This window comes from Hyaena hyaena, unplaced genomic scaffold, assembly GCF_003009895.1.
Source record: "Hyaena hyaena isolate Hyena2069 unplaced genomic scaffold, ASM300989v1 scaffold_68, whole genome shotgun sequence".
NCBI classification, from domain to species: Eukaryota; Metazoa; Chordata; class Mammalia; order Carnivora; family Hyaenidae; genus Hyaena; species Hyaena hyaena.
In genome coordinates this window covers 4,192,415-4,209,001 of record NW_024080700.1, presented here as the reverse complement: position 1 = coordinate 4,209,001, position 16,587 = coordinate 4,192,415, and the positions used below count along the sequence as shown (strand labels likewise).

The window sequence follows — 16,587 nt, the reverse complement described above, 5'->3', positions numbered from 1 at the left end:
ACACGGCAGCAACAAAAAAACAGCAACAGACTCATAGATACAGAGAACAAAAGGGTGGCTGCCAGAGAGGGTGGGTGTGGGGAGATGGGGAAAATACATGAAGGGTATTAAGAGGTATAAACTTCCAGTTATAAAATAAGTAAGTCATGGGGATGAAAAATACAGCATAGGGAATATGGTCACTAATAGTGTAATAACACTGTATGGTGACTATTCTTAACGTGAGCATCTTATAATAGGCATAACTGTCTAATCACTATGTACTACACCTGAAACAAATATAAGTCAACTATCAAAAAACTACCCAAACCTGAGCCCCTCTTCCTTCTGCCCCCCCTACACTTTCTGCTCCCCACCAGAGAGGCAGTGGAGAGGCCAGGGGACAGGAGATGCCCTTCCTCAGGGCCCCCTGTCCATGAGAGGCCACACCTGCACATGTGGAGCCTTCTACTACCCAATCCAACACTTACCTGTTTTGATTTGTCTCAAATAAACACAGGTCATGTAAATTAATTAACTAATTAGTTTCCCCAGGGGATCTTCTAAAAGAAAAATCCATTCTGTTTTGGGTTGGCTTCCTCAGGTTTCAAAGAATTAAAAACATACCTAGTAAACTATCTAGAATGAAGAATACTGTGACTTTAACTACTGAATATTCTTCAGATGTTCTTCCTTCTCAAATTATTTGAATACTTAAGACTGAAACAATTGGGACTAATAAAAGGATAAAGCCTCTTGAGGGCGGGGAATGTCTTATTCCAACTCCTTATGAAGAGTGAAAATACAGCAAACACCTGTTGAATGAATGATACGTTTTTCCAGGGAGTTCATTTTGTTTGTGATTAATAGAGAAAAGTTAACGTAACATTCTCTTTTTCAGTACAATGGTAAAACTCCAAACCTATCTGGGGCGCCTGGGTGGCTTAGTCGGTTAAGCATCCGACTTTCGCTTAGGTCATGATCTTGCGGTTCGTGGGTTCGAGCCCTGTGTTGGGCTCTGTGCTGACTGCCAGCTCAGAGCCTGGAGCCTATTTCAGAGTCTGTATCTCCCTCTCTCTCTGACCCTCCCCTGCTCATGCTGTCTCTCTCTCTCTCCTAGAAATAAATAAAAAATATTAAAAAACAAAAACAAAAACTGCAAACCTATCTTTGTAAGTGATAATGACTTAAGTGACACCAGAAATGCGAGGAATCTGTAAGAATAAAGGCAAACAGAACTATACATAAGCACCGTACTCTAGTGGTAATGTTTTGCACAGGGGAATTGAACAATGAAGTAAATGGACGGTGGACAGTGGGAGCTGGGTTTCTTACTGTTGGGGTGGGAAATTACAGACAAGCAAGGAAGTCTAGAATGTTCCACAGGTAATGGATTCAAGTTGGAGATATCAGTATGAACTCACGTTAACTTACCAGAGATAGTTATGCATAGCGATGTTGAAGGTACATGTATATACAGGGTTAGTATACACACACATCTATTTCCTTGCTCTGTCAGTTGAGATCTAGAAGCAACAACACCCCACTCTTAGCATCCAGACCTTGCTTTCTAATACTATTCCTCAATAAAAGGAACCACAACTCCATGGAGAAATGGCTGAGTTTAGGACTGGGGCAGGAAGCTTATAAGATGAACCTAGAGCATCTGGAAGTGCTAGAAAGTAAGGAAAAGGAAGTGCTCAAAAGAAACCACAATGATGAGTCAAGATAGGGACACAGGAGCCAACTGAAAGTTTCCAATGGCCAAAGCTGGAATAATTTGAGGAAAAAAAAAAAGCATTGGCTTATAACCCACGCTGTAAGATTCTAAGTCAAGCCTGACATAAATTATTAAATAAAAAAATAGGATAGATAAATCTGCACAGAATAATTACAAGTAATTTATGTAGAACACTTGGCTCAAAAGGTGGAACATAATTCTCTACTCAGGTCTTCCTTCCAAAGACAAAGTAGGAAGAGGAGGAAAAAGAGTAGGTTTATATTAACCCAACACAGAGTACCTAAGCCTGGTGACCAAGACTAACTGCAAAAACAGTTAAATCATGTTGACAGCATGTACTCTTAACATGTGATGAAAGTGGAACTCTCCCTCGGTGATGTTCCCTCCCAAATTCATAACCCCAGTCTAATCATGAGAAAAACGTAAGACAAATTTGAACGGAAAGACATCCATACCTATCAAACCAGCTTGCTTCAAAACAGTCAAGGTCATGGGGCGCCTGGGTGGCTCAGTTGGTTAAGTGTCCGACTTCAGCTCAGGTCATGATCTCACAGTCCTTGGGTTAGAGCTCTGCATCAGGCTCTGTGGTGGTAGCTCAGAGCCTGGAGCCTGCTTCAGATTCTGTCTCCCTCTCTCTCTGCCCCTTCCCCGCTTGCTCTGTCTCTGTCTCTCAAAATAAAGACAAAAAAAAAACAGTCAAGGTCATCAAAAATCTAAGGAGAGTCTGAGAAACGGTCACAGCCAAGGGGAGCCTAAGGAGACTCTAAGGAGTCTGTGTGTACATATAATATAGTGTATGTAGGGTATTGGATACTACATAGAAGGTGGTGTCCTGGATGGGATTCTGGGACAGAAAGGCAACATTAGATAAAAATTAAGGAAGTATGAATAAACTCATACTTTATGACTTCAGCTAATAATAATGTACCGGTATTGACTGGAAGTCCACAAACGAACCATACCAGTATACATCAGTAATAGGGAAAACTGGGTGTGCAGTATACGGGCACTCTCTGTACTATCCTGGCAATTTTTCTACAAGTCTCAAACGTTCCTAAAATAAAAGGTTTATTTTTTAAGTTTATTTAAAAAATTCCATAGCAGGGCAGGACAGATGTGACAGAAAGCTTGGCTAGATATGGTGTTTCTATATTTACGAAAAATACCTTTTACCACAATTGGCGTTTTAGTTTCTTCAGGTTTAATTAATCATTAGTCAAAGAAATAGAAATATTTTAGTTCAAATTGACTGAAACACAAAATGAAAAAACTTGGATAATTTTACCAGAGAAAAAGATGTTTAGAGCCATTACATACTTTATTGAGCCAGTCTCATTTCCTTCTGGCTAAATGCTTGGTCAAGTCTGAACACAGTTAATGGTTTCCAACTGCTCTTAGAATCAAATCCAAAGTCCTGACCGTGGCCCACAGAACCCAGCCCCTGCCTAGCTGCTTTGGCTTCATTTTCTTCTACTCTTTCTGCTATTTTCACTGATGGGAGCTGCAGTCTTTCTATTCTAAAACCCTTTTCTTGGTTCTAAAACCCTATTAAGTCCCCCTTGCTTTCACTCTGTTCTTATCCACTGTTCTCTAATGCTAGGTAGCAAACCATCCCCGACACATAGTGTGGCTTAATGCAGCCCCTATTCTGTTTGCTGAGGATACTCGGAGTCTATTTGGGCTGGTCTCACCTTGGACGTTCATGGGGGGCTGTGCTCGCCTGGCAGCTGGAGCGGGGTGGGGGGATTAGGTCACACTTGGTGGTTAGTGAATGCTGTTTGCTCATATGTTTCTCTAGCAGGCTTTTTCAGGTGGCTGCAGAAGGGGTCCCAGTGAGAGGAGCATTCATCTGATGAAAGCAAATCACAAGACCGCTCTATATTCAAGCAGCAGGAAACAGACGCCATGTCTGATAGAAGCAACAAAGAATATGTAGACATTTAAAATGTATCACATGTGCCACGCTTTTCCTGAAAGCTTTCCCTAACTGTCCCCTTAAAAATCATCTTTTCGGCAGGCACCTGGCCAGCTCAGTTAGTAGAGCATGTGCCTCTCGATCTTGGAGTCGTGAGTTGGAGCCTCATGTTGGGTGGAGTTTCCTTAAAATTACAAAAGACTTAAAAACAATTTTTTTTAATCTCAGCATCTGAGCCACCCAGGCGTCCCCTAACCCGTATACTTAGAAAGCAGCTCTTCACCCTACATTCCCATCTCTCACTATTTCATTTTCTGGGTTGATTTTCTTTCCACCATTACGATGATCCATTATTTCACTGTGCAGGAATGTAATTAACGCTCCTTTATTTTTTCTGCCACAATACTATAGACAACCAGGTTCGATAACAACTGGAAAAGCAGAGCGCTTCAGTAAACAGCACTTTGGTAAAAAACAACGTAAATGAAAATAAAGGTCTCTTCTGTCCCCTTCTAAAAAATTACCAGTTTTTAAAAATTCAAGGTAGATAAAGTACCTTGAGGTGTTTACAAGTCAGTTAATGCAGAGCTTCGGTTTCCGACATTAAGATAACCAGTTTAGAGATTTACTTTTTAAAGACCCAAACACCACCTTTCCCCTGAACCTCTGGTTTGTTCCAGTTTGTTAGGAAAGCTTACACTGGATAAACTTCCCATCCATCCGAGGGACTTGTTTGCATCCACAATGGCAGTCGGCATGTCAGCCCCTGTGGCATCAGGCTCTCCCGAACACCAAGCCACTCTAGCCCACCACTACTTCACAGCAGGGTCCCCAAGATATGGCCAGACTATGGGCATCATGCCTGGTCCCAGTCAATACTGGTACAGAAGGTCTTACTGTAAAGAGTGATACTTTTCCTCGGTATAGCCTGCTCAAATAAAAGGAGACCAAGTCATTACAGAATGTTTTTCCACTTTATTTTTTTATGAACGACAGCCCTACTCAATAATTTTATTCAGTTTATTTAAATAAGGATATGGCTACTTAAAAGACCTTTACATACAAAAATGTACATTACAAGGTTAAACTCTCTGTACTGAATTACAAAACCTGCACAAGCATTTAATAAAAGAGCACGCTTAAAAACATTTTGACCATTTTGTAACCTCTAAAAATTACTGAAGTTCTGCAGTAGTAAATAGAGGAAGCTCTTACACATGTATGATTTAATCTACTGGCAGTTTTACTTAATGTAAGTTTTCAAAAGATCATTGCTATTGAATGAGTCTCTAGACCAGTTTTAGAATCCTCTCTCAAAACTAAATCAACCAAACTATTATTTCAAATAATAATTCTGAGGAATTTTAATACTAGCAAAAATATTATGGCCTCATAGTGGTAGTTGAACCTACTTTCCAAAGTGCCTGGTAGCTGTCTAGATTCATAAAGCTATTTTGGTAAACTGTATTGCCTTGCCAGCCACTGGGAAGCAATTTAGGGCCTTTGGTGCTGCAGGGGCTTGAGATTTCCAGAATTCACATGGCGGTCTATGATCCCTCAAATCTAAGAGGGCCAGGGTCCATCCTCTCTGCACTCCTCAAGAAATGTGTGGGGTCAAGCCCTATGACCTGCAAACCTAAGCCTGCCGCTTAGGCTCTGCAGAATGGAGGATGGAAAATGGAGGCAAAGGAAGTTCAAATATGGGAAAGGAGAGTATGAAAAAAGAAACGGGGAACACAGAAGTAGGGAAAGAAAAGAGCGAGATCCCCTGCCAGTGGCAGGAAGTGGTAAAGTGCCCGTGACTACACCTCGGAAGCCACTCACTGGCACAAATGCCATTCGTCTGCCTACCGCAATAATTTAAAAAAGCTAGATCTGTTGAAACAGGAAATCATTAGTAACAATAGTACCATGTTTGTGAGTCAAGAGTATTCCAAAGCTGTTTGCCACTCAAATCAAGTCCTTGTAAGCTTTAAAACACACAAAAGCAACCCTTCAAAACCTAAGATTCCCAACACTTCTGCCTCAGATTCCCATCATTCAGTAGGCGTCGTTACGTGGAGGAAGACACTTGAAGGCCAGCTGTACGTAAACACCTTGAGAAGGCACCGCGCTTTGAGACGTCGGGATTAGGTAATATATGGTCCGTGGTTTCGCACTTCTCCACATTTCAAACTCAAAATAGCTCAATAATATGCTGCTATAGGAGCATTGATTCTGAATGTTCATAATATAAACTTCAATTTGAAGCAACGTTACACAGTTCAGCTGTTGTTACCAACCTACTCTGTAAGTTAAATATACAAATTAGAAATTAATTTTTTTTGAGTAACTAAAACTAAGTTTCCACTGACTTAAAACTGTCAAATGGCTAACTCTCTCTTAACTACGAGAGAAATGCAGATGGAAGCAGAAGGGACAACTGGATATAAAATCTAATTTGTCATTCTACCCTATTTTCTGCACTGTTAAAATCTCCCTTTACAGTTATGTAGAAGGTTACAGTTGTCCTTCAACAATATTACACGTATCAGCCCTGCAGATACCTTTATAGTTAACCAATTCACCATCACGTCAATTATTTATGCAACACATCATACGTACCAATTCTCTCTTGTATGTATAGATTTATCGACTGGATAAAGGCAGAATGGCTAAAAACTGGAGGGTTAAAGTTTTAGTACCATACGTACCTGCAAGGCTGAATGAATTTTTTGTAAGGCTATTTAATAGCTGAACTAAAATACTTGTTTTAACAAATCAAAAGAGGAAGGAGACTGCTGTCAAAGGTAGAGGCGAACCCCCATTTGAAGATCTGTCACCTAAAGGATGAAGTATCCTCTGCACTTGGTTAGAAATACAAGGCAAAAATGTGGACGCGAGAACTCACGGCTCTAAGGTATACCCTACTTTCCCACTGATGGGTTGGTCACACCACTCGACCTCAGTGGATAACTGTTTGTCCTACGGAGCTGTCCCTGCCATCCCAGCGGGGAGCCCTGTCCAGCTGGTACTCGGCTCCAATGCTGTCATTCTGGGGTGACTTGAGGCTTCAGTATCTTCTCCTCGCCTGCCTACCAGATTACACTAAGCTTGCCGCTCACCATTACCCTTCCTGGACTCTCTAAAGTTCTCAGATTCCATCACCTCCTTCCTAGTCTCTAAACCATCTGCCATCAGGCGCCACCCTGAACACGACCACACCTGAGGTTTTATAGCCGGCTTCTTTTTGAAAAGCTGCAGCACCTGGGCAGGAGTGATCCTTGCGCTCAGAGTGGGAGCACGGACCACTCACGAAAACAGTAGGCAGGGCTGCTGCACAGCCCAGACATCTGAAAGGGCGGACCAGCTGTGAGAACGACCAGTCAGCGCCTAACAGACCGATTCCGTTATGACTGCACGGGAAGGAGCAACAGCAAGCACTGATGTACCTTTTGGTTTTTCTGGGAAAAAGCAATGTAAGCACTTGAAGAACAGCAGTTTCATCTGTATGTTCTGAATTTATTGGCAGCACTACAAATACTCTTTTTCTTGGTGAACCTCGAGGAGGAGTTTGGCAGTATTTATTAAAATACCGGGATAAACTGTTCAATTCTTTTGCGAGGGAAAAGAAATAAAAATTGTGAACTTCTAAAATATTTGAGTTTAAATAAAATCTCAAATTTCCCCAAAGACTAAAACAGGCTGAGAATAATTCATAAAATTCATCAGATGCTTCATACCAGACTTACAGCTAATGACTAGGATCACTATAAATGACTTACACTAAGCCATTTGTTTAAAAAGAAATTCCTTCTAAATCAGAGAAAAGGCAAATTAAAAAAAAAAAAAAAAGAAGGGAGGGATGGGGGAAGGGAAAAGGAAAGACTACTTTCTCAAACCTAATTTGAAACCTCTTCAGAAAATTCCACAATAATCAGGATCTCTGTAAATACTGTCAATAGATGTGAACTTGCTTGGAAAACTACAGTTACAGTTATATTTACATTTTTGGAAACTTTCCTTCACGGCCACGTAACATGTTGTATCTTCCTCTTTGCTTCTGGGGGCTTCAGGTTATTCTGAAAAGACATGAGCAGAAATCAGTATACACCTGCAGAAATGTCAGAGATGAACCTGAAATGAGCACTCTAAACCACCAGTCTACTACTAATCCACGTGTGGTAGCTCACTGCTGCCACCTGGTGGGAAAAGACTTTAGGAGCTTAGGGAAAAAAGCAAACCCCCTGCGACCCATTTTTCCAGCTATAGTTCTAATGTGGGCAGATGAGAACGGCCCACAGCACTTAAAAAGGTGCCCAGGCTTGGGCCTTATCCCACAACCCATTAAGTCAGAATCCACAGGAGGTGGCAGGACAGAAGTTCTGATATCTGTCTGGGTTTTCTGGAAGCTCCTCCAGGTGATTCTAAGGCGCATTCAGGATTGGAAACCACTAACAGGGTTCCAGACCTGCTTCCTTCCGGCCTACCCCATCGCCTTCCTCAAACTCACAATCCAAGATCTTAACACTCGTAAATTAAAAAAATAAATACAACACCTGAAAGAATAAAACTTTTCCGAGTAGAAAAATGCTTTTTAATGGGAGATGGGCATGGAGCAGGGCACTTGTGGGGATGAGCACTGGTGTTGTATGAAAACCAACTTGACAATAAACTATATTTAAAAAAATAATAAATTTAATTTTAAAATACTTTTTTTAACAGACAGAAAGAAAAGATCCTTCAGGCTAACTCTTTATTGTAATATTTGAGGTCTAAATTATTCCTCCTACCTTTTCTCTTCTTCCCTCTCTTCTCTGACACCCTCCTCCTCCTGCCCACAAAAGTGACTGAAGTCAGTCAGACTAGAGGCAGCCCGGTGTCAGAGGTGCATGCACTGAGGTGAGACAGACCTGAATGCAAACTGCAGACTGGCCACTTAGTAACTCTGACACTCTGGACAAATTTATTTAAATTACCTGAGCTGCTATTTCCTCATCTGCGAGACGAGAAAAGAACTGTGCCATGTCACAGAGTCACTGCAAGGATGAACTAACATAGGAACATGGGCTGGTCACATAGGACTTTTCTTTCTCAGGGTCTACTATTTTAGAATATTTAAAATAGTCTGAGTCTTGATCCTCCTGACACACAATCCCAAGAGGAGAATAAAGTCAATACTAATGGAATACCATAGAGACTGAACGCCTGTGCTCCCTTGAAAGTCCCAGGTTGAAACCTAACCCCCAGGGTGATGGAATGAGGAGGGAGGGCCTTTGGGAGGTGCTTAAATAACAAGGGAGGAGCTCTGATGAATGGGCCCTTATAAGAGACCTCAGAGAGCTTACTAGCCCCTCCCACCAGGTGAGAACACAGCAAACCAACCAGCTATGAACCAGAAAGTGAGCCATCACCAGACACTGAACCTGTCAGCACCTTAATTCTGGACTTCCCAGCCTCCAGAACTATAAACAATAAATGTCTGTTGTGTAATCAATGTTATTTTTTGTTATAGCAGCCTACATAGACTAAGACAAAAAGTAAAAGCTACAAAACTGGATATTTAAAAGTAAAATAAAATTCTGACAAGTCTAGGGAAGGATCAAATATACACACACACACACACACACACACACACAATCTCTTTAAATTCTAGGTAAACTCTAAATATATTGCCTATCTATACCAAATTTGCCAGTGTATGAAATGCAAGCATTTAAATGGTTAACACAGTAGATTCCCCTCAACTTCCTCTACCCTCCAAGGATAGGTAAATTTGAGATGGGGAGCTAAGTGATAAAATCCTAAACACTCTAGTGTCATTTAAGGTTAAATGGAAAACAGACAGACTAAAGATCAAGCTCTAAAATGCTACTTAATAAATATGTGACCCTGGACAAATTGTTTAACATTCTAAGCTTTGCTAACAAAGGAATATTTTCCTCTTTGAGTTCTAAGATAAAGGATCTAGAAATGAGAAAAAGCTAGGAAAAGTGCCCAAGACACTCTACACATTTTAAGCAGAAACAAATGGAGTGTACCTTAAAAACTGTTAACTTATCATCATGGATTTTATAGTTCAGGATTCAAACACAAGAGATGACATGTAAAGACATCCCTTAAGAGTTCAAATCTGCTTGTGGCTCAGCTACGAGGCCGACCGCTCCAAGACTTCATTCACATCTCCCAGTAGTACAGACATCACCGCACACTTACCGGGGCTTCAGCTTCCTCTTTAGGAGCGGCTCGCTTTAACTTCACTGGAGTAGTTCCAACAGGGGACAAAGGTGGGGACTTTGAAGGACCCAAAGGACTTTTCCTATGAGTTAAGTCATGGTTCTGCTTAGAGTCATTATTACTATGTTCCGTTGTATTGTTCACAGGCAAAGTGGAAGACAAAGTGAGGGGTGAAACACTTGAAGACGAATTTGATAATTTTCGAAAGACATTACTGGTCAAGCTTGCCTGAGGGGGAGGCTTGAGTCGATCATTATCTCCATTCTCTGTCTTTTTCACTTTGATGCTTGTCCTTGTTGAACTTCCATCAAACACAATGAGGGGTCTTTTCCTCAACCCATCCACAGTGCCGCCCCTGCAAGCACAGAGGTGTATTCACGGAAACATCACTGGAATGGCAAACCCATTCATTCTCGAGAGCTCAAAACGAAAACAATGACCAAAAAAACATATTGCTAAGACTAATCTTATTTTAAGTAGGACTCCTGGGAATGAAATGTTCTATGGTCACCCTAAATGAAATGATAATTTTCTAGGGCTTAAGAGTTTAAAATATTGGCAAGAAACATAAGTTAACTTTAATGTACACACAAGATACAAATCTTTTGAAAACATAAACCAACCAATTAACCCTAGAACTTAAAACTAGATTCTTAGTGTTAAAAAAAAAAAATTTAAGTTTTAAAAATCACCATCTAACTGATAGAATTATCTTGACTATGTATCAATTACTATTTAGAAAGAATAAACTATCGAGACTATAGCAAGACTACCACAGCAGCAGTCTACAATGAGACAGAACATTCTATTCATTAAAGTTCTCTAAAGCCAAAGCATTTTCTAACCTGTAACTATAACATCTGTAGAGTTTTCATTTAAAAATTTGGCAAGTCTTCATATTTAGCTTCTGAAAACCAAATATCCACTCTGAGTCACAAAGATAAATGATAAGAGCGTTCATCTGTCCATTATTCATTACACCTCAAGTGACACACAGGTTTGTTCTTGGGGAAAGGAAAAAAAAAAAAACAACCTTTTTATTGAACATGTAAGAACCTGCGCGGCCATTTATTAGGAAGACCGCTTTAGTCTTACATCTCGAAGTGTGGTCCAGGGACCAGAAGCATAAGCATCCTCTTGGGATGTAATCCACAGATTTACAAAAGCTAACTCTAATAAGGAGCCTATACCAATATGTAACCATCAAGCTAAAAGGATCCTTGATCTGAACTGAATGTGTTCCTGATCAAAAGAAAGACCCTATTCTCTGAAAGACTAAGAGCATACATGTTATATTCTTCAATTGTTTTCACACTTGGAGGAGTAATCTCCCTGTCAATCATGAGTTTTTCTTCGTAACTACAGATTAAAACCTGTATTCAACTCACCACCAGCATTTTCCCTCACACTCACCCCTCATTCCATCTTCTCCCACAATCACTGGTGTACTGCCTGTGACAGTACCTTACAAACAGAAACCTCCAAAAATAAACTCAGTAATTAATCAGTAGCACCCACTTGGGATAAAACAGACACTGGAAGAGAAATAACGAGCCCACTCAGGGATGTTAGGATGCCTTGTCCTCATTAAACTATCACTGTTAAAGAAACGTAGCCTTCCTTTAAAAAAGGAAATTCATTTGCTTCTGGTTTTATGAAATATTTTCTGAAATTTAAAAATTGTAAACAGTGTCCCCGAAGCTATAGGACAGTTCCTTCATTTCTGCATTATTCAAAGACCTTAAAGTCTTAACTTGACTCTACCTTTTTCTCACAGTTCGGCAAATCTTGTTGGCTCTAACTCCAAAATAAATCCAGACTCCGACCACCTCTTACCAAATTCACTCGCTCACTCAAAGTCACCACCATCTATTGCCTGGATCACAGTACAGATTCCTGTTTTGGCTTCCCTACTCCCCTCCCCCTACCTTACATTACTTCTCAGTGAGCAGCCAGAGTGATGCTGTTTAAATGTACATCATATGGTGTCGTCATTCTGCTCAAAATCTGTGGCTTCTCATCTCAGGGCAGAGCTAAAGTTCCTACAAGGACTCACACAGCTTTAGAGGATCTAACCAACGATCTCCGCTACTCACCTCCAATAAACCTCTTTACTCTCCCCTAGATTCTCTCCACACCAGCCTTGATAGCCTCTTTCTTGTTCTTGGTTTATCATGGGCACACTCTGGACTCTTGTATTTGGTCTGGAATGCTAGACTGCTCTCTACCTTCTAGGTTTCTCCGTGGAAATGTCTTTTCTCAGTGAGGCTGTTCTTGTCCACTTTACCTAAAATGGTAACCTCTCTCCCTGCTGCATTTTTCTGCGTACTACCACTATGATGACACCTACTATCACTACATAACGGACCATGTATTTTATTTCACTTTCGAAATTACGTTTCTCCCAATTAAAAAGGGAGCAGGGAATGCTGTCAGTTTTATTCATGCTATTAAGTACAGTGCCTGGTGCTCAATAAACAGTTGAGCAAATGAATTTTTCTTACCTAAGTTCACCTGGAGAAAAAGAAGAAAAGCAAAACTGGTAAGTCATATAAACCAGAACCACTGAAAAGTACCTTTTAGTCTCACTTTTCACCTCATGTTGCTCTCTTTTCTTTTCCATCATTTTCCCCCATCTGTTCTTTGGCAAATCTCTCTGAGGCAACGGAATTGCATGCTGAACATAAAGATCAGTAAGATTGTCTTTGCTTATTCTTATGTCATTTTCAACAGCTATGTTCTTCTGTGGAAAAGGAAACAAAAGTAATTTCAAAATAACATCCTTGGTTTTAATTACTACCTATGTAACAGGGCAGAACATTTGTGCTTAAATAACAAATGTTATAATTATCAAATTTGGTAATAACTTCTAAGTTATTTATAATTATAAAATGTATTTTTAATTTTATATATAACTTATAACCATAGAAATCAATATAATACACTTATAATTTAAATTTATTATTATATATTTAATATAATTATAAAATTTGTTAAGTCAGATTGTTATCTAAGTCTCACACAGACTTACAGGGACTTCGAGTACACTGCAGTGCTACACCGTACTATATACTACAAGGAGTACTACTACAGAGAGGTTCAGCTCTGCAAATACTGGGTTCAGCCACGTCTTAAAGACAATGGTCATATGTTCAGTGTGACAAGGACAGCAGTCCACAACTGGTCAGCCAGCATAGCAGGCACAAAGACCATTTCCGGTAGCATCATCTTAACCTAGGAAGTAAACGGAAAATGGGAGACTGCCTGGGGAAACGGGACAAAAGAATTCCAACAATGATGACAATTTACCCCACGGTGTCAAAAGGTTACCCAGAGTGTTACCATCACGATCAAAGTAGTGGACTGTATATCATTTCCCATGTCTCCCTAGTAATGCTTCTTAAATTGAAGTTAACCACCAAGATTTCAGATGGCCCTGTGACCCTCGTGATAACAGTGTATCCTTACAGCCTGCCCTCCAAGTTTCCACCAGTCCTTTGTTTTTATTAAATTTTTTTTCATGTTTATTTATTTTTGAGAGAGAGAGCATGAGCAGGGGAAGGCCAGAGAGAGGGGGAGACACAGAATCCGAAGCAGGCTCCAGGCTCTGAGCTGTCAGCACAGAGACTGACATGGGGCTCAAACTCATGAACAGCAAGATCATGACCTGAGCCAAAGTGGGAGCTTACCCTACTGAGCCCCCCAGGTGCTCCTCACCAGTCCTTTAGTAGCTTCCTGTCACTATCCACCAACTTTGTCAATATTACCTCATTCTCTCTCATTTTCCAATTTGCTCTCAACATCACGAAAAACATAAAGCATAAAAAAGGAGTAGCTACAGATAGAGTGTGGATTTCGAAAGGAAAATGAAGATGGTAATGAGATCACAGACTCCTCAACTGCAATTCAGAAAAGCCTGGAAACATCTGTGCTCAGCTTAATTGGCAAAACAAGCCCAATCTTGTCCTCTGATAAACTTATCCCACTTAACTCTTTTCTTCAAAATTTAAAAGCACAAATAGTACTGTTCTCTCTTACACCTGACCACCCTCTATTGTCAATTTTCACCTTCTGTTCACTGAGATATGGAAAAACCCTGGAGAGTCTCTTGAATAATATTCCTAGGGAACTCATAGGCACATCAGTTTGGGAAGCATTGCTCCAGGGTGGTGATTCTCAAACTGCCGTCCGGAACTAGCAGCAAGAACTTGTTAATGCCAAATTACAGGCCACACCCCAGGACTACTGGATCAGACACTCTGGAGATGGAGGCCAGCAATCTGTATTTTAACAAGCCCTAGAGTTATTCTGATATACCTAAAAAGTTTGAAACTTCAGGTGAAAGGTAACGGATGTCAATAAATCTGTGGGGCGCTTGAGGAAGTTAGAGAAAGAGTACTGAGGAGAAAACACAAGGAAAACAACACAACAAGCTACTTGAAATCACATAGAAACTTTCAGTAATTCTCTACTACTTTAAACTAAATTCATCGCTTCTTTTGTCTTATCTTTTGTTGACTCTCAGACCACATTAGCTCGAAAACAGGATATGCTGCACTGAGAGCCAGGAGTCCTGAATTCTCCTCCCAGCCGCACCATTTACCGATGGTGCGACCTTAAATAAGTCACTTCACCTTTCTGAGACTCCGTTTCATCTTTAAAAACGAGGTGAGACTATGGAGGCGACTTCTCCGATGCTTTCCAAAGCCCCGACCGTCTCTGATTTCTACCCTTCATTTCTTCCTCAGGCCCTTTCTCATACACGGCCGCACGGGAGTCGCCTAGGACTTGTGTCGGAGCCATCAAAGACCCAAACAAGGTAAGTCCTAATGCCCAGAAATTCCCGGTAGTCTAAGGACGTTTCTTTCCCGAACAGGGCGTGGGGACAGTTGGTCAGTCCGTGTGGAGCGGACACTGACACAAACCGGGCGGGAAAAGCGGGTGTGTCCGCCGCCACCGAGGATTACTTGGGGCCGGCTCAAGTCCGAACCCCTCTCGCAAATAGGCCCACCCGCTCCGGGGCGCCCGACCTGCTCCAGGGTGAGGAGAAGGAACTCCTGGGACAGCAGCTCCGGGTGCAGCAGCAGCTCCGAATCCGTGCAGCTGCGACCACCCACATCCCCCGCCATCGTCGTCGCCAGGAGACCCCGGCCGGCTACCCACAAGGCTCCGCGAAGGAAGCGTCCCGGAAGTGACGCAACGGACGTGGCCTCGTTGACGTCATTCTTGGTGCGTCACGCGTCCGCTCGGCTCTTCGCGGCCTGTTGCGTATTGGGTTAGATCATGCGGAGGGGAGACATCTGGGGGTGATAGAAGCGAAAGGGAGGTCCGCAGGAGAAACGATAGGCATTTGACGCCTTGCAGGAAGAGAGGGGAAAACGAAGTTCCCAGAACGGGTCACGATTGGTCGCGCTTCCTGTGACGTCCAATGGCAGAGGCCAAAGGGAATCCTTGGGCAGTCTCGCGGGAAAGAGGCGAGGCAGCCCGACGTCCGGTACCCAAAGTGTAACTGTGGTCGCCTCTGAAGTTGTCCTGGCCTCCCAGGTCGTAGGAGCTCAAATATTCCCCGAAATAATATTCCGAACTAACCTGCTCGCATGTGAAAATAATAACGAAACTGCCAGTGACAATAGCAAACATTTGTTAACATTTACGATGTGCGAGGTACTGGATTTTATATGGATAATCTTGCTCCCTCAGAACAGCACTATGAGGTGTATATTACCAGAATGCTTATTTTTCAGGTGAGGCAACAGACAGGGTAATTCGCCCCAGATCAGAGAATGAGGAAGTAGCAGCACTGACAAGTACGTTTTCTCTGCACTTGTAACTGCAATGAAGGAACAGTTCTGGCTTAAGTAGATTGTTGCACGTTCAGTTCTGATCTAATCCTTGGTAATTCACCAAAAAATCTTTCCTACTTTGATCTTTTGTGGAAGAGATACATATTCCAAAATATTAGGCACATCTAAAACAAACTTACAGGCGTGTTCTAAATGCTTATTCTAAATACTCTATGATGTATCATTTTATTGAAAATTATTGCATTAAAAAACTTAAAAATATAAGATGAAGTGAGAGATGTTTTGTAATTTTTCTTAATCATTTATGTATGTGATACTTTCATCTAGAAATTGAATTTCACAGCTGGGCAGAAACTTAAAATATAGTCCAGCCCTTTCATATTAGTGATGAGGAAGCTGATCTGAATGAAAGACATTTAAAATGACTTGCCCAAAATAGAGCAGAGTTTTAGACCCAGTTGAGGCAGGCATGTGGATGTTCTAATTTGGAATTCAGGGCATTAACTTCATGGTATTAGGATCATGGCATTTTATAACCAAAATCGAATTACATTTTCTTTTTTGAAAAAATTACTTGTTTTAGAGAAACAGAGAGAGAGAGAGAGAGAGGATGAGCAGGGGACGGGCAGAGAGAGAGGGAGACACAGAATCTGAAGCAGGCTTCAGGCTCCAAGTTGTCAGCACAGAGCCTGACGCAGGGCTCAAACCCATGAACCTGAGATCATGACCTAAGCCAAACTTGGAGGCTCAACTGACTGAGCCACCCAGGTACCCCTACGTTTTCTTAACAATAGTGAAATTAGTGTAACTGGTGGTATTATCCCCCATTTCTTTTGCCGAAAAGCACATCATTTTAATGGCAAAAGCAGTTGTCTTGGAAGGAGCCTGGCCTTGAAAACTAGACCTTAGTTCAAATTTGTTCTGCTGCAAAA

General features: G+C 41.4%; 1 protein-coding gene across 2 annotated transcripts; it reads right to left on the bottom strand.

Moving 5' to 3' along the window:
- Positions 1 to 4,595: 4,595 nt before the first annotated feature.
- Positions 4,596 to 15,051, bottom strand: CUNH2orf49 (chromosome unknown C2orf49 homolog). 2 transcript variants are annotated; one of them, XM_039232659.1, is made up of 5 exons: positions 14,882 to 15,051; positions 12,428 to 12,594; positions 9,831 to 10,206; positions 7,622 to 7,696; positions 4,596 to 5,922 (listed from the first exon to the last, which is right to left on the bottom strand). In XM_039232659.1, exons 1-4 carry the CDS (start codon positions 14,978 to 14,980, stop codon positions 7,640 to 7,642), a joined length of 699 nt encoding a protein of 232 aa, XP_039088590.1. In that variant the 5' UTR covers positions 14,981 to 15,051; the 3' UTR covers positions 4,596 to 5,922; positions 7,622 to 7,639. The 2 variants fall into 2 exon arrangements, with proteins under 2 accessions (XP_039088590.1, XP_039088589.1); XM_039232658.1 differs by having other exon boundaries at positions 4,596 to 7,696; positions 14,882 to 15,050.
- Between the last annotated feature and the right edge of the window lie 1,536 nt (positions 15,052 to 16,587).

Excerpts from the sequence above, each read along its gene's own strand:
- CUNH2orf49 (XM_039232659.1), bottom strand. The coding sequence starts at position 14,980 with ATGGCGGGGGATGTGGGTGGTCGCAGCTGCACGGATTCGGAGCTGCTG. Across the intron at positions 10,207-12,427 it reads GTGAAAAGTGAGACTAAAAG|GGGCGGCACTGTGGATGGGT; the intron begins GTACTTTTCAGT and ends CTGTGCTTGCAG. Across the intron at positions 7,697-9,830 it reads AAGAGGAAGCTGAAGCCCCG|AATAACCTGAAGCCCCCAGA; the intron begins GTAAGTGTGCGG and ends ATGTCTTTTCAG.